General features: G+C 35.2%; 2 protein-coding genes across 3 annotated transcripts; one reads left to right on the top strand and one right to left on the bottom strand.

Annotated features, from left to right (window-relative positions):
* Positions 1 to 10,369: 10,369 nt before the first annotated feature.
* LOC111367941 (wall-associated receptor kinase-like 14) lies at positions 10,370 to 15,138 on the top strand. Its single transcript, XM_022989068.1, has 3 exons — positions 10,370 to 11,500; positions 12,727 to 12,795; positions 13,628 to 15,138. The coding sequence occupies exons 1-3, from the start codon at positions 10,723 to 10,725 to the stop codon at positions 14,914 to 14,916; spliced, it is 2,136 nt and encodes a 711-aa protein (XP_022844836.1). The 5' UTR covers positions 10,370 to 10,722; the 3' UTR covers positions 14,917 to 15,138.
* Positions 15,139 to 15,831: 693 nt separating this feature from the next.
* On the bottom strand, positions 15,832 to 18,894 carry LOC111367942 (thioredoxin-like protein HCF164, chloroplastic). Of its 2 annotated transcripts, none has more exons than XM_022989071.1 (4): positions 18,627 to 18,894; positions 18,060 to 18,293; positions 17,261 to 17,364; positions 15,832 to 16,305 (listed from the first exon to the last, which is right to left on the bottom strand). In XM_022989071.1, the coding sequence occupies exons 1-4, from the start codon at positions 18,810 to 18,812 to the stop codon at positions 16,023 to 16,025; spliced, it is 807 nt and encodes a 268-aa protein (XP_022844839.1). In that variant the 5' UTR covers positions 18,813 to 18,894; the 3' UTR covers positions 15,832 to 16,022. The 2 variants fall into 2 exon arrangements, with proteins under 2 accessions (XP_022844839.1, XP_022844838.1); XM_022989070.1 differs by having other exon boundaries at positions 18,060 to 18,302; positions 18,627 to 18,885.
* Positions 18,895 to 24,969: the final 6,075 nt, after the last annotated feature.

Below are 24,969 nucleotides of genomic sequence, written 5' to 3'. Positions count from 1 at the left end.
AATTTCAAGTCAATCCAGATGCCTAAAACTAATCAAATGATCAGAGTTACTATAAGAGAATAAGTTTTTTGAAACTGAAATTGTTGATTGAATTCACTTCAAGAGCGAGTGAGTTGATAACTATCATGTGTGACTGCAAAAGAAGAAAAATGACCCTTGTGGAGTTTGCAAAATTATTATTATTTTTTTAATGCATGTTTTTGCATTGGATCACTATTTAGATGGAAAAAAATAAATTTAACAGATAATCAGTTCAGTTCGGGGCGACGGCGTAAATATCATACCCGGATCGCCCCGAACCGGGTTATTAAAATCGAATACCATACCCGTCCTATTGCACCATCGGTTCGATTTTTTCGCTCCGTTTGTTTCGGTTAATCGCGATTTTCAGTTTTGACAGTTCAAATTGTCATCCTTAAATTACTGACGGATAGGAGTCAAGTTACCCCTGCAAAATTTTTTGATTTTTTTGTTTTTTTATTATTATTTCTGTACTTGCCATTTACTTTGTACTCCAAAGAGAGCGATGAAAACTTCTGTTTGTATTTGGTCCGAGGTTATAAATTATAAAATATTAGTATAACTTAAAAACAAGCAAGCAATTTAGAGATACTACTTGAAAAGAGGATATTGGAAGAAAAATAATAAAGCAAATGATAAAAGAGGTCTACTTGATACACAAACCAAACTCATTATATGCAAAAACAAAACAAGATAACAGAATAATATTCCTCTAATTTTAATTTTAGCAACTCAACTGATTATGGTTATTATTAGTCTCTCTCTCTCTCTCTCTAATATAGATGAATTGACTCTTGGTACTGCAAGGAAACAAAGAGCGTGTTTTGTTTGAATTAAAATCTGATTATAATTTGAGTTAAAATCAAACAATCAATATTTAATCACATCTTTTATGAATTTCACAATTTTTCAACTATATAATTCACAAACTTCTATCACAATCCAGTAAAAATTTAATTTTAATTCCCATCAAATACTTTCTAAGCGTGATTGCAGGATATAAAAAGCGTACCCTCACCCCTACATCATTATTGAGGTTTGTATTGTAATTCTTGAGTTATAATTGAGGCTTTTTGTTACCTAGTGTTAAGAGTGTGTTAAGTATATAATATGTACTGCACTATTGTAAACGTCATCGGAGTGCTAGACATGGTTAGAAAAAGACGTTCGAGCGCCAATAACTAAATTCCACAATGGAACATGTCTGGATCCGCCTTTGATTCCAATCATTACTGTGACAATTGACGAGGGAGTTCTCTCTCTAATTTTCATCGCAACTAACGGTGGCGTACTGAAAGACCAAGTGATTTTCTCTTTGTTTTGCCATTACAGTCGATGGCAAATATTGGGGCAAATATTGGGGAAAGACGCCCCCACCACACTGGTTATACAGAGGGGGCTTAGGCTGTGGTTCAAGGTGGAAGAAAATGTTTTTAATTTTTGTTTTGTCTTTTATTTCTCCCTTTTTTGGGGGGGGGGGTCTCTTGCTTGATTATTATTATTATTATTATTATTATTATTATTATTATTATTATTATTATTATTATTATTTGTTTAAGTTAAAGGATAAGATAAAACTGCCAACAGAGAAACCTGCAAATTTTTAAAAAGTTGAGAACAAAAACTAGACAAAAAAATAATTGGGATCGTTGCTTCACTTAAAGGTTGGAGATGAATAGTACGACTTTTCCAAAAAAATTGAAGTCCTGAATTAAAAAAAATAAAATTGAAATCATTTGAACTAATTAACCAGGAAATGTTGATTTAAGACAAAATTAAATTATTTGAGGCCATTTGAAGAAAAGTAACAAAATGGTTAAATTACAAAATAATAATAATAATTGAGATTTATGATAATTGTCAAGACGGCTTCTTATTTTAAAATTTACAAAAACCTTCCATATAAATAAAATTTTGTTATGAAAAGAGAGAATATACATCAATCGATTTGTGTGTATTTTGTTAAAAATCAAAACCCTATATTTATAAGGAAGAATTAGGGATACAAAGGTAATAATTTTTATATTGCAGGGTTACAATTGTTATTCACTAATAAACTTACCATTCACAATATTCCCCCTTAAATGACATATTATAAAATACATATCTCATTAAAACCTTGTTTGAAAAAATTTCAATGAAAAAAAAATCAAACGAAAGAAAAATAGTATAGTTATTTTGATGTAATGAAAATAAATTATGCCTATTAAAACATTGTTAGGAAAATTCAGTAGGACAAAACCTAAGTGAAGGAAAAATAGTACAACTACTTTTCTTGACGTTGATCACTGAAAGTCTTTCAGTCGATGCATTCCAATCTCATGAACCAAATTCTTAAATGTAAACATCTGTTGTGCTTTGTGAATAAATCGGCCCTACTATTACTTGAGCAAATTTGTTGGATATAGATGTCTTCATTCTTCTGAAACTCATGTGTATGAAAGAATTTTGAAAAAATACATTCCATCCTATCACCTTTGATATAGTCTCCTCTGAATTTTGCAATACAAGTTGAACTATCTTCATACGAAATTATTGGACTTTCTTTTGTTAAAATTAATCCATGTGATGTTTGGATTTGAAGGATCATGTTCCTCAACCATAAGCATTCTTGACCTATTTCATGGATTGCAATAATTTCAAAATGATTTGAGAATATTGCTATCAAAGATTGCTTCACTGAACTCCATGATATAATTGTTCCTCCACGTGTAAATACACATCTTGTTTGTATTTTAGCTTTATGTGAGTCAGAGAGATAGTCTACATTTGCATATCCCACTAAAGTTAATCTCGACTTTTGATAATATAATAATTTCAAATCAACGGTACCTTTTAGATAATAAAAAGGGTAATTAGCACAAAACATCCCTATCTTTCGGTGTTTTTGTGAAAAACGTCCCTACCTTTCATTTTTTGGCGGATTACACCCTTACCTTTACCTTTTTTTGCGCAAAACGTCTTTCTGTCAACTCTCCGTTAAAATGTTCCGTTAAATCAAAAAGGTAATTAGCACAAAAGGTCCCTACCTTTCAAAGTTATTGTGCAAAACGTCCCTACCTTTTATTTTTTAGCATAATTAGCAGAAAAGGTCCCTACCTTTCAATATTATTGTTCAAAACGTCCCTACCTTTCATTTTTAGCATTTTTACCCCTACATTTCACCTTTCATTGCGCAAAAGGTCATTTTCATCCATTTTTTCAATAAAATGACGATTTTACCCTCTTATTGAAATAAAATAAAAAGAAAAGAAAAAAATAATTAATTAATTACAATCATAATTCTAAATCTTTCAAAACATTACAGATAAATCATAAATTCTCAACCACCACCATTTTCACAACCTATCAAGCTGCCAACTATAAATCCACATAATACCACCTTTCGGCCACCATGCCCACCGGACTCCACCACCGTAAATGTGGTTGTTTCGGACAGATTGGTGACCAATACTATGGAGGAGGATATTGGGGAGAGTGAGGCGACACTGGTGGTGGTGGAGTCCGATAGGTGTTGTGGTCGAAAAGTGGTGCTATATGGATCTATAGGTGGTGGCTTGGTGGGGTTGTGAAAGTGGCGGTAGTGGAGAATTTAAGATTTATCTGTAATGTTTTGAAAAATTTAGAACTATGATTGTAATTAATTAATTATTTTTTTCTTTTCTTTTTGTTTTATTTCAATTGGAGGGTAAAATCGTCATTTTATTGAAAAAAAAAAGGATGAAAAGGACTTTTTGCGCAATGAAAGGTGAAATGTAGGGGTAAAAATACTAAAAATGAAAAGTAGGGACGTTTTGCACAATAATATTGAAAGGTAGGGACCTTTTCTGCTAATTATGCTAAAAAATAAAAGGTAGGGACATTTTGCACAATAACTTTGAAAGGTAGGGACCTTTTGTGCTAATTATCTTTTTGATTTAATGGAGCATTTTAACGGAGAATTGACAGAAGGACGTTTTGCGCAAACAAAGGTAAAGGTAAGAGTGTAATCCGTCAAAAAATGAAAGGTAAGGACGTTTTCTACAAAAATATCGAAAGGTAGGGATGTTTTGTGCTAATTACCCTAATAAAAAATATGTTTAACATCATTCTAATGTCTTTGAGTTGGTGTAGAGCTATAACTTGCAACGAGATTTATAGAAAAAACCATGTTGATTAAGTGCAATTTGCAAGATAAGTTAATTATCCAATTGCACTATAATATGGTACTTTAGGATCAAGAACATTTTCTCCATCTTCAAGTGGACGAAATGAATTGTTTTTCACATTAAGTAATCGAACAACCATAGGTTATACCAATATATGTGCATCATCCATATAAAACATTTTAAAACTTTTTCTATATATGTAAATAATGAACAAATAATTCTTCTAGGAAATGTTCAATCTGCAACCCAAGACAAAATTTGATTTTTCTCAAATCTTTCATCTCAATTTTATTATTCAAATAATCTACAATTATATTGATCTTTTCAGGAGTTCCAATTAAATTTAAACCATTAACATAAACTGTTATAATTGCAAATCTAATATTTATTTTCTTCATGAAATTACGTTAGCAGACATCATTATTTTTACAATCCTAAATATTCGCTAAAACGATTATACTACATGCATTCGGATTGTTTTAATCCATATAATGAACTTTGCAATTTAATTGAAAAACATGGTTCTCGGATATGTATCATCTATTTTTGGTAATTTAAGTCTTTCAAGGACTTTCATACATATGCAATATTAAGTGAACCGTACAAATAGGTAGTTACTATATCAATAAGGCTCATATCAAGCGTTTGTGATACAATCAAACTAATAAAGAATCTAAAAGTAATGGTATTTATTATAGAAGAATATATTTCCTCGTGATCAATTATTGGTATTTGTGAGAAATCTTGAGCTACGAGTCGGGTTTTGTATATTGTAATTTTAGTATTTTTATTTCTTTTTCGTACAAAAATTCATTGTATTCTTCAAGGATTACATTTTTAGGTGTTCAAATTACAGGTCTAAACAGTTCTCGTTTCTCTAAGGAATTCAATTCCGCCCTGTATGACTTTCTTTCATTTTGGTCAATCATTTCTTTTTGACAATCTTTAATAGAATGTAGTTTAGGATCCTCATTTTGCATAATATCAAGAGCCACATTAAATGTGAAAATATTGTCTATAACAACATCATTTCGTTTTCTTAATTTATGAGATAGCATATAATTTATTTAAATCTCATTATTTTTCAAACATTTGTAGTTCCTCAAGAACCATATTTTCAATATTTAATTGATCAAAATTTTCTAATGTTACTTCTTCTAGAGTTTTTGGTTAATTTTTCTTTCGTACTTTTTTTTTTGAGGTACAGAGTCTTTTGAACCAATTGATCAACCATATTTCTGGCATATTCGAGATTCATTTGCTACAACATATTGTCTTACAGGGACATCAAATTTTGCTAGTATATATGCCTTTGTCATTTTTCTTATGTCAACAAATATATCAAGTAAATGATTTGCAATTCTTTACAAATGAATACTTTTTTCAACATCTTGCTCACATTGATTTTTGTGAGAATCAAAGTAAGATAAAGTTATTTATTCCAAAAAATTTATTCCATATGCATGTTCGCGTCCATGTCCACATCCACGGCCTTGTCTTGATATTACATTTGCTTTAAATAATGTTGTACCATTTGCTTCATGTAATGGTACTAAAACCAATTGGATATAGCTTATGATTTTTCATTAGTAGTTTATTATTTTGTCCAGTAATAAGCAATCAAGATATAAATTTTGAATGCTTTTTGAAATCACACTCACGATATTGCTGTCTAATGAGCACATTCGAGGCGTGGAATGTGCAAAAAGTTTTCTCAAACATATCTTCATTGGTGATTTTTTCTCTGTACAAAAGTTAACTTTGAACATATTCTGAACAGTATAAAATTGTACTCACTAACACTTTCAACGATTTACAAACAAAGGTGCACCCATTCATAACGAGTTTTGGGGAGGACTATAGACCTCTGATGATCAAATCTTTCAGTTAATTTTTTTTCAAAGAACCTGTAGATCTTTCTCAGTGAGGATGAAGATGATAACGAAGGAATATGAGCACTTTTGCATAATCTTGCAGGGATTCTTTGCTTCCTTTTTTTATTATCTCTCACAAATCTTTAAAGATGATAGATAATTTTGCCAGATATATCAAGTGCAACAAATTCAAGTTTTTATAATATTTGTCATTTGATTAACTACACAATTTAGTTTCGAAGAATATGATCAAACGCCACATAATAGTTAATCAAGTAATATCAACATGACATAAGTTACGTGTTTCCCTTCATGAATAAATACTAATTTAAAATAATATGTTTTTTGAAACATGTGCTACTTCGAGAGCACATTGTATTTTACAATTATTTTTTTAAGAACAATATGTCAATATTCTTTTAAAATATTAAAAATTATAATTTATGCTCTTTAGGAGAAGGTAATCTTAATCAAGTTTATTAATTATAGTGTTGTTCTATTTTAAGAGTAACAACAAACTATATATAGTAGATAGATAAGAGTACTAAATTCATAAATTATACTAGTATTAGAAGAATAGGAAGTAATAATTAATTGAACGACAAATTCTACTTCAACAGACATAGTTTTACGTGCAAGAATATAAAACTATTACACACAATTTTTTTTAATTATTATTAAAAGATGTGTTGTGGGATATTAATTCCTATCTTGAACATAAATTGAGAGAAGACAGGAATAAATACTGAGAAACAAGAATCGATACACAAATACACGAAATAGTAGAGAACAGATGAATTCATACACTGATATGACATTAGTAAGTTAAAAAAATAATCACTGGAGTGGAAAGTAATCATTATCTTTGCATGCTACCTTTGGCTGAAATAAGTTAACAAAACAATAGAATTACATGCAAACAATTATACACAATCATAATTAATTATGCAAACACTTTTTTAGGTGTAATAATTGGCGGTAGAATTTGGGTATACAAGAAACAAATCAAGGCACGTCGCATAATGATTGCGGCATAAATAATATGATTACAACGTAAAATTCACGTGTTATCAAATTAAATTTGGTACATATGATAGACTATTATCCTAATAAAACTTATTACCTTCTATCTAACTCACTTTGAGTTTGACAGAATTGTGTTGATAACGTGTTATGAAAATATAGAAAAAGAAAATAGAGAATATAAATCAATCGATTTGTGTGTATTTTATTAAGAACTAAAGATCTATATTTATAGGGAAGAGTCAGAGATACGACGATAATAATTTCTAGAGTTGTAGGGTACAATTGTCACTTACTTATAAACTTACCATTTACAACAAATTTTTCATTTTAATATTTTATCTCGTGCAAAATACGTTACATATTTAGCCCCTGTCTGTTATAAATTAGAATCAGATTTTGATAAAAATTGATAGAACATGTATTTGAAAAAATCTTGGCCCTATAAAATCTATGATTAAAATTAATTATTGACTTTAACTTATATTTCAACAAAAATTTTTAATGACAACTTATACATTCCTCTCTGGACAAAATTATATGTTCCCATGTACACATGCTTAGGACCGGCATTGTTGAGTTGGATGCAAAATTGACAAAACATAAATTATTGTTTAGCAAGCAAAGCTAAAAGGGAAGCAAATTTTATTTTATTTTTCAATTTTTGCATAGAAATTATATAAAGGAAAAAATAAATAAATAATTGGACTGTGTTCGCCCCCTGATTAAGCGAATAATCATGAGCAAACATCATCTTGTAATTTTAGCTCGACATGCACTTGTGATATGAGTGTGTTGAATTAGGTTATCATAACTCGAGCTCAATCCGTCAATTTATACGAGTTTGGAGTATGATTAAGACTTTGAAATAAACAACCCCTATTTGGTTTTGATAAAAAAAAAAAAAAAAAAAATTCTAGTAAATTTTAATATGTAATTAAAGAGTCGTAAATCTCATAAAATATGTGATTAAAATTTATTTGCTGACTTTGATTTTAATCAACTATTAGCTGAACGAAACACGTGCAACTCAAAAGATCAATTGTTGAGTTATTTATTTATTTATTTTTATTTTTATTTTTTTTTAAACACGCGTTGATATATATGGTCCCAGTGTTTTAAAATATTATATACTACGACAGGAAAGTCGAGAACCTAAAACCTAAAAAATGGGGACTACAAGAAGATTCCAAGTCAAGAAGTTGGCCGTTTCCAATTTACAATCTTGACTATAATTAGGATAAACCAATCATATTCAATAATTTTGTCGGATATTTTTATCTTGAATTTCAGTTTGTTAACTGTGTGTATTTTAACTTATTGAAATTAATCTACATGTTTATCAAACTATATAATTCACTCGGGCCTACGTCACAATCGAATTTGATGGTGCAACACAACTCCGTTTACATTTTCATACAAACTTTAAACAAAGCGAATTCAAGCTAATTAGATCATCGTAACATCAACTTATGTTGATCTTACAACTCAAAGCGAAAGATATTCGCAGAAGCTTCAGAGGCCATACAGCGGAAGATTCCTTCAAATAGCTCATCACGAGAAGTAGTCCTTTGGGTCTAGATTCTCAGGCCTTCCTTCCCCTAACCTCAGGAAAATCAGTGAGTTGCCCCCACTTTGACTATTGAGTTTTCATCACTCGGGTCTTTGAGTTCCACTACACTAAGACGAGAGAAGTCGGGATTTTTGGCATCCTTCTTTCTTTGTGAGTTCATATGAAACTGGTGACATGCTGTTTATTTATACCGTCCACCTAAATGTAAATTGAAACGTCATGTAAATTTAAAATTGATGACAATTTTAACTTTTCTTGATGTGCCAATTTATAATTAGATGAACAGTAAATTCGACAGAAAAAATGGACAATGGATCTCAACACGATGATTTACACCTCTTTATACGTCCAGCAAAGAAAGGCGACGTAGAAAATATCAATAATCACGAATTGATTGATTTGTAACTACACTGTCACCATCTTTAATATTTGTTTGTATTAACCCTAATTAAAGTTAACAAATCAGTAGGAGACACATGGAATAAATGTGGGGTCCAAGCATGGCCCTCACCGTGTATGGACCTATGGCCCAAGCACCACGCTAGTTACCCGAAAGGATTGATGACTGTCTATACGCGTTTTTATTTGAGTCTTTGGTCAAACAAATTCCATGATTTCCTTTCTTGACCCAACCAATCCGATAAGAACGAACGAGAACCAACCAAGAATTAATAAAACATTTGTTCACCCCTGTAAAAAATAAAAAATTCACTTTTCGTCCTCAATCTTTATGAAATATAATAAATTTAGCATCAATTTTTTGAAGCATAATCATCCCCAACCTTTCAATTCTATAGCAAAACTCATGATTCTCTCCATTTTGACCACTAAATGAAGAATTTTTCCTTCTCTAAAAATAAACAAAAATAAAAGAAAGTAGTAAACAAGAAAAATAAGAAAAAAATCGCAAATACAATTACATAAATAGCACAAATAAGTCTCACCGAACACAATTAATACATGTTTGGTGGGGGATTAGAATAATATTTTTAATATATTTTGATAAAAGTTGATAAAATGTGTGGTTGAAAAGTTGTGAATATCATAAAATATGTTGAAATTAATTATTCATTTCGATTTAAACTAAAATTTTGATTTAAATTCCTACCAAATAGGAGCTTAATCTTCTCCAACCAAATTCACTCACCAACATCATCGTCAACACCCAACCCGCCCATTCCAATACATATGTCCATTTGCTTTTCTTAGAGCATGCAATTCAAATGCTATTATGAAGCATAAAAAAGTATTTCAAGATTGTATTCTCCAATCATCAATTCAAACTTGTCCTCGTCTAAAATATTGCTAATTCAACAATTTAAGACATGTAGATAAACTCCAAAATTCACGGAATATTTATTATTTTATCTTTAAATAAGCAATCCCAAACACAATGATAATTCCTCCGATTAATATCAAGGGCATAAAATTGTCTACCCATGGTTTGTGTTTTTTTATTACTATAGGGTCTTCACTTCTTAGATAGTTTTGATCCTCAAATCTCTTCCATTATATTTCTCTAGTGTATGAAAATTAACTTGTCATCTTGAGGTAATCTGCATAGTTATTAATTTGATGAAGGACTGGTTTCACCATTTGCAAACTTATTGAGGGACTTTCAACAAGATACACTATACTAAAAGGGGTTATTTGAAATTATGAGGTAGAAATGTCATTTCACAAATGGTGGTAACCAGATAAAGCTCTTCTCTTTCCCGGGAGAAGGATTCCAACTCTCTCTCTCTCTCTCTCTCTCTCTCTAGTCTCGATTACGGTTCGATCAAATAAATCTTTCTGAAATTTGGAAACCCAATTTTTTCTGCAGAAGAAGACTGTTGGAGCCTACCTTAATCGAAACGACACGGCAATTACAAAACATTTAATGGGGGAAAGGCATTTATTTCCTCCCCAACAACATCAGCTGTGCCTACTTTAATTCCTCCATAAATATTGTTTCTCAAGTCAAGCTTGTCATATTCATCATGCCTTTTCTCTATCTTTAATGGGTTCACTCATTTCCAGTTTTTTTTCCCTGTTGCAGTATGCTTAGAGCTGTTCAGATTTTTCCCCTCCTGTTGCAACAATGACTTTTCACCAAATGATCATTTGCCTAGTTTTTTCAGTTTTGCTTGTTTTATCCAGTGTGCAAAGTAATAATTCGTCTCAATGTAATCGATCTTGTGGTGTGGCGAAAAAAAGGCAAAAAGTGCCATACCCATTTGGGTTCGATGATGGTTGCGGGATCAAGTTGAATTGTATCCGTGGAAATATCCAAATAGGTGATTTTCTAGTCGAGAACGTGACATCAGATAATATCATGATCAGTCTTCCGGCGAAGTGCAATCGCTCGATTGAAGAACTCTCCCAGCTCTTCGGCCGGAACTACGCTATGACTCGGCGAAATGGTCTTCTGTTGCAGAATTGCAGCTCGCCTATAGGAGATTGTGCGATTCTTAACTTCATGTCGAAGTCCCATTTTCCCGGGTTTGTCAGGTGCGGTTCCTCGCGGGAAAATAAAAGTTGTTTTTCCGGGGGCATTAATGGCGGCGCGGATTTTTTAAATTTTGGTACAGTGAAGGAAAATGGGAATTGTAGGATTTTGTTTTCGTCAATTGCGGTGGATTTGAATGAAAATGGTAATAATAGCGATAGTACAAGTGGAAGCTCCTCCGTGGAGATGAATTTTGAGAAGGTGGAGCTGGGGTGGTGGCTGGAAGGGTTCTGTAATAGAAGTACTTGTCACCCGAACGCGAAATGCACAAAGGTTCTCAATGGAAACATGAAGGGGTTTCGTTGCAAGTGTAATCCTGGGTATGCTGGCGATGGTTTCACTGGCGACGGCTCTAAAGGTTGCCGGAAAGGTTAGTTCGATATCTTTTTCGAATTAACTTTTATATTTGGTATTTCAAATTTGTTTTATGTGCATATATTTAGATTTAATGCTTGAACATTATTAATAATTCTTAAATGTTTTTGTGATGAAGAATTGATGAAAAGGTTGATCTAATGAGAACATGGTCTTAAATATTGTGGTAGGTGACAAAGAAGATTATTTTTCAGGTTCCTTCCTGGAATTTCATGTTTGACGAAGTGGCATTTGATAAATTACGACGCCTCAAAAGATTTGTCAGAGAGTTGTAGTGTTTATTGGTGATAATCCATGACATTGATATAAAAAAAATTAGATAAAATTTGACTTTGGAATTAATGCATGATGTTTATATGCAAAATATAATTATGATTTGTTAATGAGGTTTAAAAGTTACATTCTCTGTTAGCTTTGCGAATTGCTCGTTGAACATCGTAAGCGTCAATGTCTCTGGAATTGAAATCGATATTATAATGACTAATATGAGAGGAAGCACTTGCTTATCTGGAAATCTGGAAGGATTTATATTAATATGCAAAAGTCAGAGGAAAGAGAAGACATTGATTACCGAAAGAGATCATATTCTAGTATCGATTTACTGATGGATCATATGAGCGTAAGATTGAGTAATAACTGTTTATGTACTCGGGAACTTAACATGAGAGTTTCTGAAGTTGGCAGGTCATATTTTGGGTGTATCATTTAGTTTACCTCCGACAAACCAAAAATAAGTACTTAACCATGCTCTATTAATGAAGCTATGTACCTGGGACTGTATTGTTTATAGAAGGCGTCGTTTGTTTACCATAGTTTTTCCTTGCCCATGCTAAATGTGATAACTGGTAAGGTGATCTTGAGTTGAGTGTGCCAGTAGTATATTTTAAATTAACTTATTCAAAGATTTAGTAAACTAAGAGATATTATTTCCAATGAACTTCTTTCGATTAGGGAAAAAGGTATCAGCTTTTTTATTTTACCAGGCACAAGTCCACATGATTGACTAGCAGTGTCCATATTACATGTTTTGATCGACTACAGACTGCACTGAGTGTAAAACCTGTATTTGACTGCAGTCTATCCAGGTATGTGCCTGTCATATAAGACAAAGGCCTATAAAACCGTGTGCAATCATCTGAGACCTGCTTCACAACTTCAGTTCTGAATACTTAACATGCATCCTACTGATATCTTGTTTCCTGTGTTGATGCTACGTCTCAGGATCTTGCAACGCTTCAAGGTACATGTCTGGTGAATGTGGCGGAACTAGAATAGGCATTCTCATTACAGGTACTTTTCCCTGAACTTATAGTTATGCAATCTTGATTACATCTTCTGGGTCCTCATAATGTTGTTCTCCTATAGTTTTAGAAGACACCAATTACATTGTTCCCCAAGTTCTCTCACTATCTCTTTCCTGCAATATTTGTTTGTTTTGCTTCTAGTCAAGTTCCTTAACTACATCAAAATAATTTATGTGGTAAATGTGAGAGCTTCTCTTTGCTTTATCTGGCTGATTCTTGTACTTAATCCTTGATGCATATTTTCTGGGGCCGTTGAATTTAGATGGTTGTTTGAAGCTCAATCAATTCTTGGTCCCATAATTTGCTGATATTATGTGCAATTTAGTTTGGAATATTCTGATGCCGTTGCTCGCTTGTTTTTTCTTGTTATCCAGTCGTCAGTTCTATACAAGATAAAAATGATTTCCGCACCCCACACATTCAGCTTTGTGATTCTAGTTTTGGTGCAAAATGACTTCTTTATTCAATTTCTAAGTTCATTCTTCAAACAACTGCTTTACTGTTGTTTCTGGTGATAATATTTTATGCTACAGCATTTACTGTCCACACGATTTGGATATCAAATTTTTTCTGCACTTGTCCCAACATGGTTATAGGTAAATAACATCGGAGTAAATTCACTATGTACTAAATCATGCTTAAAAAAACTTTTACTTAGTCAAACTCAAAATCAAAGATACTTACACATGGGCCATGGCAAATTTGGTGGGTTTTCTTGATCATTTACATGCCTCTTCAAATAATGCTCATTACGAAACAATAGCGCTTCAAAAAGATTCTTCCTTTCCTAACATTGTCCATTCTTTTCTAAATTGAAGGAATTGTTGCTGGAGCTTCATTGGTGGTTATTCTGGCTCTCGTCTGCTATTGCATAAAGAGACACTCTAAATCTTTGAAGAGTCAATTGAGTGCAAAGCGTCTGCTTTGTGAAGCTACAGGCAGAACCAGTTTCCCATTCTATCCTTATAAAGAAATTGAGAAAGCCACAAATAGCTTTTCCGAAAACCAGAGGTTGGGAACGGGAGCCTATGGCACAGTTTATGCAGGAAAGCTCCACAATGATGAGTGGGTTGCAATTAAGAAAATAAGGCATCGAGATCGTGACAGCATTGAACAAGTAATGAATGAAATCAAGCTTTTGTCCTCTGTGAGTCATCCAAATTTAGTTCGCCTTTTAGGCTGTTGCATTGAGAATGATGAACAGATACTTGTTTATGAGTATATGCCAAATGGTACCCTATCTCAGCATCTGCAAAGAGAGAAAGGTTCTGTGCTACCATGGACAATACGTCTGACCATTGCCACTGAAACAGCTCATGCAATTGCTCATCTTCACTCAGCAATGAATCCTCCAATTTACCACAGAGACATCAAATCAAGTAATATATTATTAGATTATAATTTCAACTCAAAAGTCGCAGACTTTGGTCTTTCGAGATTTGGCATGACGGATGATTCCCACATTTCCACAGCACCTCAAGGGACTCCTGGCTATGTAGATCCTCAATACCATCAAAACTTCCATCTTTCGGATAAAAGTGATGTTTACAGTTTTGGAGTGGTTCTAGTAGAAATCATAACAGCAATGAAAGTAGTTGATTTTTCCCGAACTCACAGTGAGATTAATTTGGCTGCACTTGCAATTGATAGGATCGGGAAAGGTCGAGTTGATGAGATAATAGATCCTTTTCTCGAGCCAAATAGGGATGCTTGGACGCTCTGTTCTGTACACAAAGTGGCTGAGCTAGCCTTTAGATGCCTTTCTTTTCACAGGGACATGAGACCTTCAATGATAGAGGTGGCAGATGAACTAGACCAGATCAAGCTTAGTGGTTGGGCACCGTTGGATGAGAATATATGTATGGGATCTTCAGTAGCGTCATCTTGTTCTTCACCGTACCTGGGAAGTGAGAATTCACTAAATACTATGACAAATAAAAAGTCCGGGATAGGAAGTAGGAGACTGGTTGTTTCCCAGAGGGCTGGGGTTGTCCTGCCCACAATGGAGGAGGCAAAGGACAATTCACCTGTTTCTGTGCAGGATCCTTGGTTAAGTGAACAGAGCTCGCCATCAACGAACAGCTTGTTAGGTAATAGAGTTCATTGACTCAGGAATTCGTCCTTTTGACACTTATGAAATTATAATTATAAGAACATGGTGTGGATATAATAGTGGCAATATAAGTTTTGTGTTTACTTTTTATACTCCGAGGAGGTGTATTTCATATTTCTGCTGAGAGATTTGTAAGGATGAGCTGATAGACATAAATGGTATATATAAAGGTCCTTCATACTTTTAGACTATAAGAATCCATTCCATTATGCTTTATACATTTGTGTTTTTATGTTTCTCCAAATACTGTGTAAGCTCTGTACAGTTTATGGTTCGCTGGGATAACACTTGCGGAAACAAAAACTTAAATCTTGTCCTTTATTTTGTTGACTCCACTACTACACAAGTAACATTCCATAGAGATGACACTGTGAATTAGACTACATTGTTGACTCCACTACTACATACGTAACATTCCTTTAGAGATGACACAGTGAAATAGACTCCATTAATGTGGATCAAGCGGAAAACTTTCATTTTAGCTGTCTCCATGGTTATGTACATAACACCAACCCAAAAAATCTCGCGCTTTTTCATCAGGCGCGACTTCTTGTTCTTGTAGTTTAAGCATAAAGAATAATGCTATTCGTAGTGAAGGCTACCAGTAATCGTCCTACATAACATACACATAACAATTTATTATTTGATGCATCGATAGTCTTCACTATGAATAGCATTACTCAAACATGAATGCATGGTTGGTGGAACAAGAATCGGATTTGTCTTTGTACCTTTTCGAGGCAAAAAGCATTGCAGCCAAACTACTGCCTAAATTATAATAAAGCGAATAAAAAATTTGATTAGTTGAGAATGGTTTAACATAAAGTTAATTCAAGAATCAAACAAGTGTCGTTTTATTGCAATTATTTTTGACATAAACTCGGGGTAGATAGATGAGGAAACAATGACTTGCTTGTTTATGCAACAATCATTATTATTTGGCTTGATAAGTACTGCAGTATTAGAGACAAATTATTTATTGAATGCCCAATGAATTCCAAATCAAAATCTTGTCAAGACAGGACATTCCAGCAGTATAAGAATCATGGAGTGTAATGGAGGTTTCATAGTATATACACATTTTCACAACACGAGATACACTATCCATGACTTCTTGGATCAACAACTTGATGCACTTTCCGTGTTTCGGCACTTGAATATTGCCCCACAACACGAGCATGAGGTACAGTTGTTTCTCCTCGAGCAAGGGCCTCAACATTATCAAGAAAGTATTGCCGAGGGAGTCGACCCACAACATTTCCCTCTTCATTCCCATCCTTGTCCAGGAATGCAAAATGGGGGATACCCTCAACACCAAACTCGTCAAGCTCTTGTTCCCACTTTGTGTTATCAACGTTCAGCATAACAAAATTAACTCGATCCCTGAATTGCAAAGTTAACGTTTTTGATAAAAGTTAAAAAGTACTAAATAACCTGTCCCACAAATATGAAGTAAGAATGATGCATCACAGAACAAACAAATATTTAACAGGCGAAATTGAGCCAGCCATCGGCTGGAAACTATCAAGCAACATAAAATGCTTCACAGGAGACTGAAACAAATGATCGTCTGGGTAAATTATGATGGAAAGCCAGCTGCTAATTTCTGGGATTTCAACAAGGAACCTCAAGCACTGGTACAATATATTGCACACTATGGCATAAAATTGCAGGAGTGAAATTTTCATTTGAAAACAAGATAAAAACATACAGCATGAATGTTAAATGCTCATTCCAGACACCTGAAGATAAAGATGGAGATCAACAGAGACAAAACTCCCGCAAATATACTGCAAGGGAACGTTCACTTCTGTTGCCTCACATCATTCTTTTCATATTCAAATATCCTCTTTCCAACTTTCAACAGTCATTTCATGCATGTCTATCATGTTAGTGTGCATTTCAACAGTCTGGAATGCAATTCAGATGACATTAGTATGAATATGAATTCAGAGATACGATACAAACATTCATGAAAAATTTCCTTTTTCCTTATATAATGCGAGAAGAGAACAAAAACTAAAGTCACCAGAAATATTCATTATATGTAACTTAAACCATAAATCTGAAAAGAACTAGACAGAGCTTGAGCTCAATTCCTACATTGACGAAAATCAGAGCAATTGAAATTAGGAGATTACAATATACAAAACCTCTTAGTTTGCATTTATGTATGTGCAATCATTTAATCATTTTTGGGCAGCATGTGTAAGAGCTGTCATAGCCAATTAATTGAACTATCTGAAATGTCACACATGTTTTACATAACTGCTTCAAATATAGGCAGAATAAAAAATAAACATTACAATGCAAGGCTCAAGTATCACTAAAAACTTACTTGTACTTCTGTTCCACCTTGTAGACATCAGGAGCTAATTCTCGACATACTTCACACCAATCAGCATAGAACTCCACAACAGTAGGCTTCCCATTAGAAAGAGCCTAAACAACCAGAACCCAAAGAAAAAGCAAAGAAAGAAAAATGAGGAATTGATGGTGCATAAAGTGATTCAATACAGAACCCAAAGAAAAAGCAAAGAAAGAAAAATGAGGAATTGATGGTGCATAAAGTGATTCAATACTATGAGGAGCTTGAAGATTCATAAACGGAAACAAATAATTAAAAACCTTATTGCTGACAAAAAAGCAGTTCTCACCCATGTTTGGCTCATGTTTATAAACCGATTATTAATGCTCATCTACTTTTTATTCACATATTCCAAGGGACCGACAAGCCCATTCATCCACCACTCATTTCTATCTATTTGTATTTAAACTGATTATAAACACTTACTATTTCCCAAACATGCTTTTAGTGACGTTAAAATAAATAATTAACGGAAAGGCCTTTGCCTACACGTCAATATCGTTCTTTTGTAATATATATAGCTGTAATTTTAATTAGAGGATCGAATCTACGAAATTTCATGAGAGCTCTCAAGAAAAGAGATACTATTTCTGTTATCATCATAAATCAAGTTAACCAAGATTTTATTCATTTTCAGATAACTAGAATCTATCATGTATCTTATGATGTGAAAATGTTGCTACATGAAGTGTCAAAATATTAATAAACCCATTTCAACTCTTTCAAGCAAGATTATTTAATTGTTTATATGCTCATATATTGAGCAAACCTCTTCATACGGTAATGCTGCAGCAGAGAGGTCCTTCAAAGATACACCAAAGTCCAAACGAGCTGACAAGAAAAGTCCGACAGCTGCAATTACAGAAACCACAGCAATCTGCCTATTCAATTTCTTGTCCGGATACTCTGGAAATCCAGCACCTACTGATGAAGCAGCTGTTTCTTTACTGGAGTTAGCTATGTTACCGTCATTTTCAGATTCAGGTTCTAATAACACCTTTTCCTGCACAAGCTGCAGACATATTAGGGATAGAAACCAAACCAATATATCAGACCGCAGCTAAAACTCTGCAATAATTTCAAGCAGACCGAACGCTAAACACCAGTTCAATTCCAGTGCATCTCGAGTTCAAACTCGATTTCGAGCTCAAATTATCCATGCAAACTATATAGGCTTGTCCAGAACAAAAGTTAACAAAAAACTAAATAACATTATAGCAGCATGTCGATTTCTCAAATTGATACAAAAGAAAAACGTCATTACAGTTTCGACAACAAGTTACAATAATTTCATTGAAGAAAGTGATAATCAATTAGGGGGAATTAACTAGCATGCCTCTGTTGTACTGGAGTCAACTGAATTGGGGTTGCTTTGGCAGAAAATTCTGTGAAGTCTGCGAGTCTTATTCCGCGATTGGAGAGAGAAATTCACGAAAAAAGGAGATTGATGGTGGAAATGGAGATAATAGGGGCGGAGTCTGGGGAAGCTGACGGCGCTGGAAGTTGTAGCCACTCGAGCCATGGCGGCGAAAGAGGGACGGTTTTCTTTGTGGAGCAAACAACTCAACGTATACTCCACGCTAGCGGATACGTATTATTCTATCGAGATATATCTTTAGTACCTTTGACTCGCAAGGGAAGCGGGTTTTACGGTCACTGCAATGTGAACTAAAATCGCCAGAGGGTAAAACGTTTTCATTTTTCCACTGTGATTAAGGCAATTTTGATTTAATTAAGCGCCTGTTTGGCGTGGATTAATATTAAGATTAGATTTTGATAAATGTAAATGAAATGTATGGTTAAAATATTATGTGATGATGCTAAAAATTGTACCTATTGATTTCCCGAAATTGAGGACTGAGATCGAGCACGAACGGAGCCTTCCAGTACTTGAAACAAAGGCAACGGGGTGTGTCCTCGTCGCCCATCCGATACTTAAGTCAGATGGGAAAATTATGTAAAAGTATGTATTGTAATTGTATTGTAAAAACATACCTGAATAATGGGACTAGGTCTTGTATTTATAGATGTTGGTGATTGAGTTGTAGAAGGATTCAACCATTTAAAGTTCTTATCCTCATCAGATAGAGTAATTGAGTTATAAGAGGACTAAAACACGTAAAAAGTGTTGAGACGAGGACCATATTTTGGCATGTGGGCCTGACCTTAGCGCCCATCCGATACTTAAGTCAGATGGGAAAATTATGTAAAAGTATGTATTGTAATTGTATTGTAAAAACATACCTGAATAATGGGGCTAGGTCTTGTATTTATAGACGTTGGTGATTGAGTTGTAGAAGGATTCAACCATTTAAAGTTCTTATCCTCATCAGATAGAGTAATTGAGTTATAAGAGGACTAAAACACGTAAAAAGTGTTGAGACGAGGACCATATTTTGGCATGTGGGCCTGACCTTAGCAGGGCCAGATTATTAGGCCCGACTTTTAAGAGGCCCGACCACTTTTTAGAGGATATTTGAAGACGAGAGTGGTCGAGGTATTGACCTTGGGCCATGCTTGAAAGTTCGGGGTTGGGCTATAATTTTTGTACACGTCATAGGCTCCCGTACATCCATGTCAGGAGCTCATGCGCAATGTGAGAGTTCCTTGCATGAGATGCATAAGTATATTAAGTTCTAGAATAAGCATGCTCATATCGAGTCGATAGGCCCCCGAGCACATAGGTCTAGGATAACAAGTATTGACTATTTAAAATTTGAAAGGAATAAGCTCGATCTTAAGGCTTAATATGAATTTTGAAAGAAAGGACTTGATCCTGCCTTTGTTGAAATTTTGGAGAGAACTGAGTTCGACTTCGACCTTGTAAAAGAATTTGGCATGAATCAGCTCAACCTCAAGCTTTATCAGTACTTGAAGTGAAAGAGCTTGACCTCTACCTTGTTTAGAAGTTGAAAAGAACGAGCTCGACCTCGACCTCGAGCTTCGTTAAAAGTTTTGGAAGTAATGAGTTTGACGAATAGACAAAGTTTCATATAGGAGGCTAAGTGGAAGCTCAATCCTATTCTGAATATATTTATCTCAAGCTTGTTGGCTGGGATTTGACAATAATTTGAGTTCCAGAACATAACCCGAGTCCAATGTGAAATATTATCCTGAGCTCTTGTGGCTGGGTTTTTGACAATATGTTGACCTCGAGGATAGGCCCCCCGAGCCGAACATGAAATAATATTTCGATTTTTGCTCTGATGAATTTGAGAATAGGTCGAGCCTGGCAAGCTCGAGATAGACCATGGTTGGGTTTTTTACTTGATGCATTGCGAGACTTAGAGGTGCTTGCGTGGGACAAGACTTAGGTGCCTACGCATGACATGGCTTTTGTTGGTGCCTGCCTGTGATAGGGTTTTTGTGCTTGCATGGGGCAAGACTTTGATGCCTGCGATGGATAGGGCTTTTGTGCTTGCGCGGGTCAAGGCTTTTGATGTGCTTGCTCGTGACAGGGCTTTGGTGCCTATTCGGGGCAGGGCTTTGAGGTGCCTGCTTGGGGCAGGGCTTTGATGTACCTACTCAAGGCAAGGCTTTAATGTGCCTGCTTGTGACAGGGCTTTTGGTGCTTGCGCGGGATAGGGCTTTGTGTTGCTTGCTTTTGATAGGACTTTGGTATGCCTGCCCGGGGCAGGGCTTCAGGTGCCTGTACGGAGTAGGGCTTTGTGTGCTTGCGCGGAGTAAGGTTTTGTGGTGCTTGCATGAGATAGGGCTTTGAGGTGCCTGCACGGAGCAGGGCTTTGTGGGCCTGCGCAGAGCAGGGTTTTGTGTGCCTGTGCGGAGCAGGGCTTTGTGGTGCCTGCACGGGATAGGGCTTTGAGGTGCCTGCGTGGAGCAGGGCTTTGAGGTGCCTATGCGGAGCAGGGCTTTGTATGCCTGCGCGGAGTAGGACTTTGTGGTGCCTGCACGGGACAGGGCTTTGAGGGACAGGGCGGAGCAGGGCTTTGTGTGCCTGTGCGGAGTAGGGCTTTGTGGTGCCTGCACGGGACAGGACTTTGAGGTACCTGCATGAAGCATGGCTTTGTGTGCCTGCGCGGAGCAGGGCTTTGTGGTGCCTACGCGGGACAGGGCTTTGAGGTACCTGCGCGGAGCATGGCTTTGTGTGCCTGCACGGAGCAGGGCTCTAAGGTGCCTGCGCGGAGCAGGACTTTGTGGTGCCTGCATGGGACAGGGCTTTGAGGTGCCTACACGGAGCAGGGCTTTGTGGTGCCTGCACGGGACAGGGTGTCAAGGACCGCAGCTTTACTTAGCCCCTTGACACTATCGCAGCCGCAGTTTGCCCAACTTCGGCCGCACATTGTAAATATTACTTTAAGTTTGAGTTGTAATTTTCGTTTCATTGTAATAGTTATTTTAATTGTAAAATAGCTCTGATATTGGTAAAAGATTAGTATGATTCCTCGTCTTTTAAACGTCTCTCCCGTCACTTGGGTTTTTGTTCAGAATGCTATTATAGGGGGTATTAGTCATTCAAAAATCTTTCAAACTCACTGGTGTCCGCCCCCTGCACCAGCATTTGTAATTTTCTGCTTTCATCAATTGTAATGTTCAGTTTTCAGCAATCAATGTTCAATTTACTTTCAATGTATTCAAATTCTCAATTGTAAGCTTTCTACAAAATTGCAATCAAATTTTCTTTCGTCCCGACGCGACCGAGAAAAGGCGGAAGGTAGTCTAGCGGAGCAGACTACTGCCGCACGGTGTCCCTTTCTGTGCCAAGAAGAAAGGCACCCCGTGAAACAGGGTTTTGAGGTGCCTGCGCAGAGCAGGGCTTTAAAATGCCTGCGCGGAGCAGAGCTTTGTGTGCCTGCGAGGAGCAGGGCTTGAGGTGCCTGCACGGAGTAGGGCTTTGTATGCCTACGCTTAGCAAGGTTTTAGGTGCCTGCCTGGAACAGGGCTTTGATGGAGCACTTTGTGTGAGTGAACCAAATGTTATTGTAATTCATAACCAAATAATCATACCATAAGCATGAGCATTGATAACACCAAAATATATGCTTTTCAAGGATTAAAACACAGATAATGTATGTTGTGTGATTGGTGTCTTTTAAATATCCATAATATTTATTTTGGGATGTACGCATGAGCTACTATTCTAATCTCAACTAATTATGATGGTTTGCTCCACATTAGTAACAATGTAAAAGATATAAGCAAGTAGTGGTTCTATAATATTTTCAATGCATAGCCTTTGTTTATTAAAATGTAAATCAATAAAATCATTAAAAGTTCCAACACTTATTTAACTTAACAAATCAATTGCTTAAGTGCATTCTTAATTTAGAATTGCAAAGTTTCCATCTTTCATAATGATGATTAATTCTTGAAGCTATGGCCTTCGAGTGATGTAAAACTCTGTGAAATTATTTAAATGTTTTGAATTGGTGTCCAAGTAAAACTTTCCACATGAATTATTCATATTTTTCATTTTGTTAACTATTGTCAACAGGCAAGGGATGAATGCAAAGAATTTTACTTGAAGGTAAGCTCCGTTTTTATATTTTTATAATTAAGTGCATGCATATTCCCATAGACTAGGTGAAACTACATTATATTTTCCTCTCCATATCAATGTATAAATGGCTTGCTATCAAAATGTGAACGTGTTAAGAAAATGAGAAGGCTAGCATGGTCACATATCCCTAGTTGAATTGCTTGAAGAATATAAATTTGCAACAGAATAAAAAAGTGAATACCACTATTAGGTGAAAACATACCCGGGTTTAGAGCTGAGTGCTGCGTATTTTCATGGTAAAACCTTAACTTATTCGCATTATTTCCAGTTTGCGTGCACTTGCAAAAAAATAATTCCTTTGAGATGATTGAGATTTGTATGCCATCCACGGTACCATCAAAAGTTATAGCAACACATTTCAAACATCTCTCACATTTTGCCATAGCAAATAACTTCTTGGAGCCACTAAATTTATGTCATTATCTCAAAGAATAGCCACGGTTAAGTAATTGTGAGGGGTAGGGAATCCAACTTCAGCTAGCATTTTTAATTTTTTTTTATCAATTGGCCTAAGTAAAGTAATTGTAGCAGCCAATGGAGGAGAAAACGGATCAAGGAGAAAAAGAAGCATGCAGGGAGCTGGAATGCTTCATCCGGGCTCAACGATGCAATAATAATGCAAAGCCCATAATGGAGACCCAAAATAGAAACTATAGGGTGTTGGTATGTCCAATTTAGCATTGTAGCATAAGGTAATTACTGTGATCCAAAATGGGGGAAGGCAAAACCAATATTGAGGCAGACAATAGGCCAAAAATCTTTAGGTAGGTTGAAAAGTTAGTACGCCCAAAAAAATTAGTGCAACCCGATATTGAATAGGCATTTTACCCTAATTCTTGGGCTCAATTTATGTAAAATTTTGGCCCAATTCACTATTCAAAACAGGTTGAATTTTGGCATATATTCCGAGACTAACAAATTGGAGTTGCAGAAGATGATACACGGTTCTCCAACGACTACTCCACTTGGGTCCTTTTTGTTTTGCATGAAAAACAACGAAAATTCTTCTCCAAAAGCCAACAGAGAGATGGGAATCGAGGATTTTCACAGTAAACTCCAATTGTAAAACGAAACCCATATTATCTTTCGTGTTTGGAGCAATAATGAAGAGAGAAAAGAGAGGATGGAAATTGAATTGTGTAGGTAAACAGTAAACTGATGTTGGAAGTATCTCGATGAATTATGAGTTCCATTGATGTTTATTGGAGTGATCTTTCTTCATTTTGGAGTTTGTTCAAAAGGAGATCAGAAGCAAGAAGATTGGATCTGAGAACTGAGTTTTTGAATTCGGCCCTATTTTAATTTGATATGTACATCTTTTTGTCTACGTTGGACTTTGAAATCATTCAGAAGGCAGAAATATCTCTTTGAGCTTCTTGGTTGAGGAACTGTCTGAAATTATTGTCCTTCCGGTGACTTTTTGAATGTGGTAAAAACATGGTTAATGTGTTGCTTCCTACAGACGGCGCCACTGATGATGCAAAAATTGTACCTGTTGATTTCCTGAGATTGAGGACTGAGATCAAGCACGAACGGAGCCTTCCAGTATCTGAAACAAAGGCAACGAGGTGCGTCCTTGTCGCCCTCCGATATTTAAGTCAGACGGGGAAATTATGTAAAAGTATGTATTGTAAAAACATATCTGAATAATGAGGCTATGTCTTGTATTTATAGACGTTGATGGTTAAGTTGTAGAAGGATTCAACCATTGAAAGTCCTTATCCTCATCAGATAGAGTAATTGAGTTATAAGAGGATTAAAACACGTAAAAAGTCTCGAGACAAGGACAATATTTTGGCATGTAGCGGGGCCAGATTATTAGGCCCGACCACTTTTTAGAGGATACTTGAAGACGAGAGTGGTTGAAATATTGACCTCGGGCCATGCTTGAAAGTTCGGGGGCGGGCTATAATTTTTATACACATCATTATGGATCCCTTAAAATGTATTGTTAAAATTAATTGTTAATTTAACTTAAAATTTTTATTAAATTGTAATTTACAGCAAACATGAGTTAAATGTAATGATGTAAAATCCACTTGGTTGACACATAAATTTGAGAATAATCACATGCGCCTGTCACGACCCCTTGTTTGAATAGCACGACCCTAAATTTGAATTAAACACTATTAGCATTATATAGCATTTCTCGATTAATATA

This window comes from Olea europaea, chromosome 18 (genome assembly GCF_002742605.1).
Source record: "Olea europaea var. sylvestris chromosome 18, O_europaea_v1, whole genome shotgun sequence".
NCBI lineage: Eukaryota > Viridiplantae > Streptophyta > Magnoliopsida > Lamiales > Oleaceae > Olea > Olea europaea.
Note: the sequence above shows the minus strand (reverse complement) of the source record. Positions and strands in the feature narration are given on the sequence as shown.

Coding starts and splice junctions, on each gene's coding strand:
- LOC111367941 (XM_022989068.1), top strand. CDS start 10,723: ATGACTTTTCACCAAATGATCATTTGCCTAGTTTTTTCAGTTTTGCTT. Junction 11,501..12,726: donor CTCTAAAGGTTGCCGGAAAG/GTTAGTTCGATA, acceptor GCTACGTCTCAG/GATCTTGCAACGCTTCAAGG. Junction 12,796..13,627: donor AATAGGCATTCTCATTACAG/GTACTTTTCCCT, acceptor TCTAAATTGAAG/GAATTGTTGCTGGAGCTTCA.
- LOC111367942 (XM_022989070.1), bottom strand. CDS start 18,812: ATGGCTCGAGTGGCTACAACTTCCAGCGCCGTCAGCTTCCCCAGACTC. Junction 17,365..18,059: donor CAGCATTACCGTATGAAGAG/GTTTGCTCAATA, acceptor CTGGTTGTTTAG/GCTCTTTCTAATGGGAAGCC. Junction 16,306..17,260: donor AAGGTGGAACAGAAGTACAA/GTAAGTTTTTAG, acceptor TTTGCAATTCAG/GGATCGAGTTAATTTTGTTA.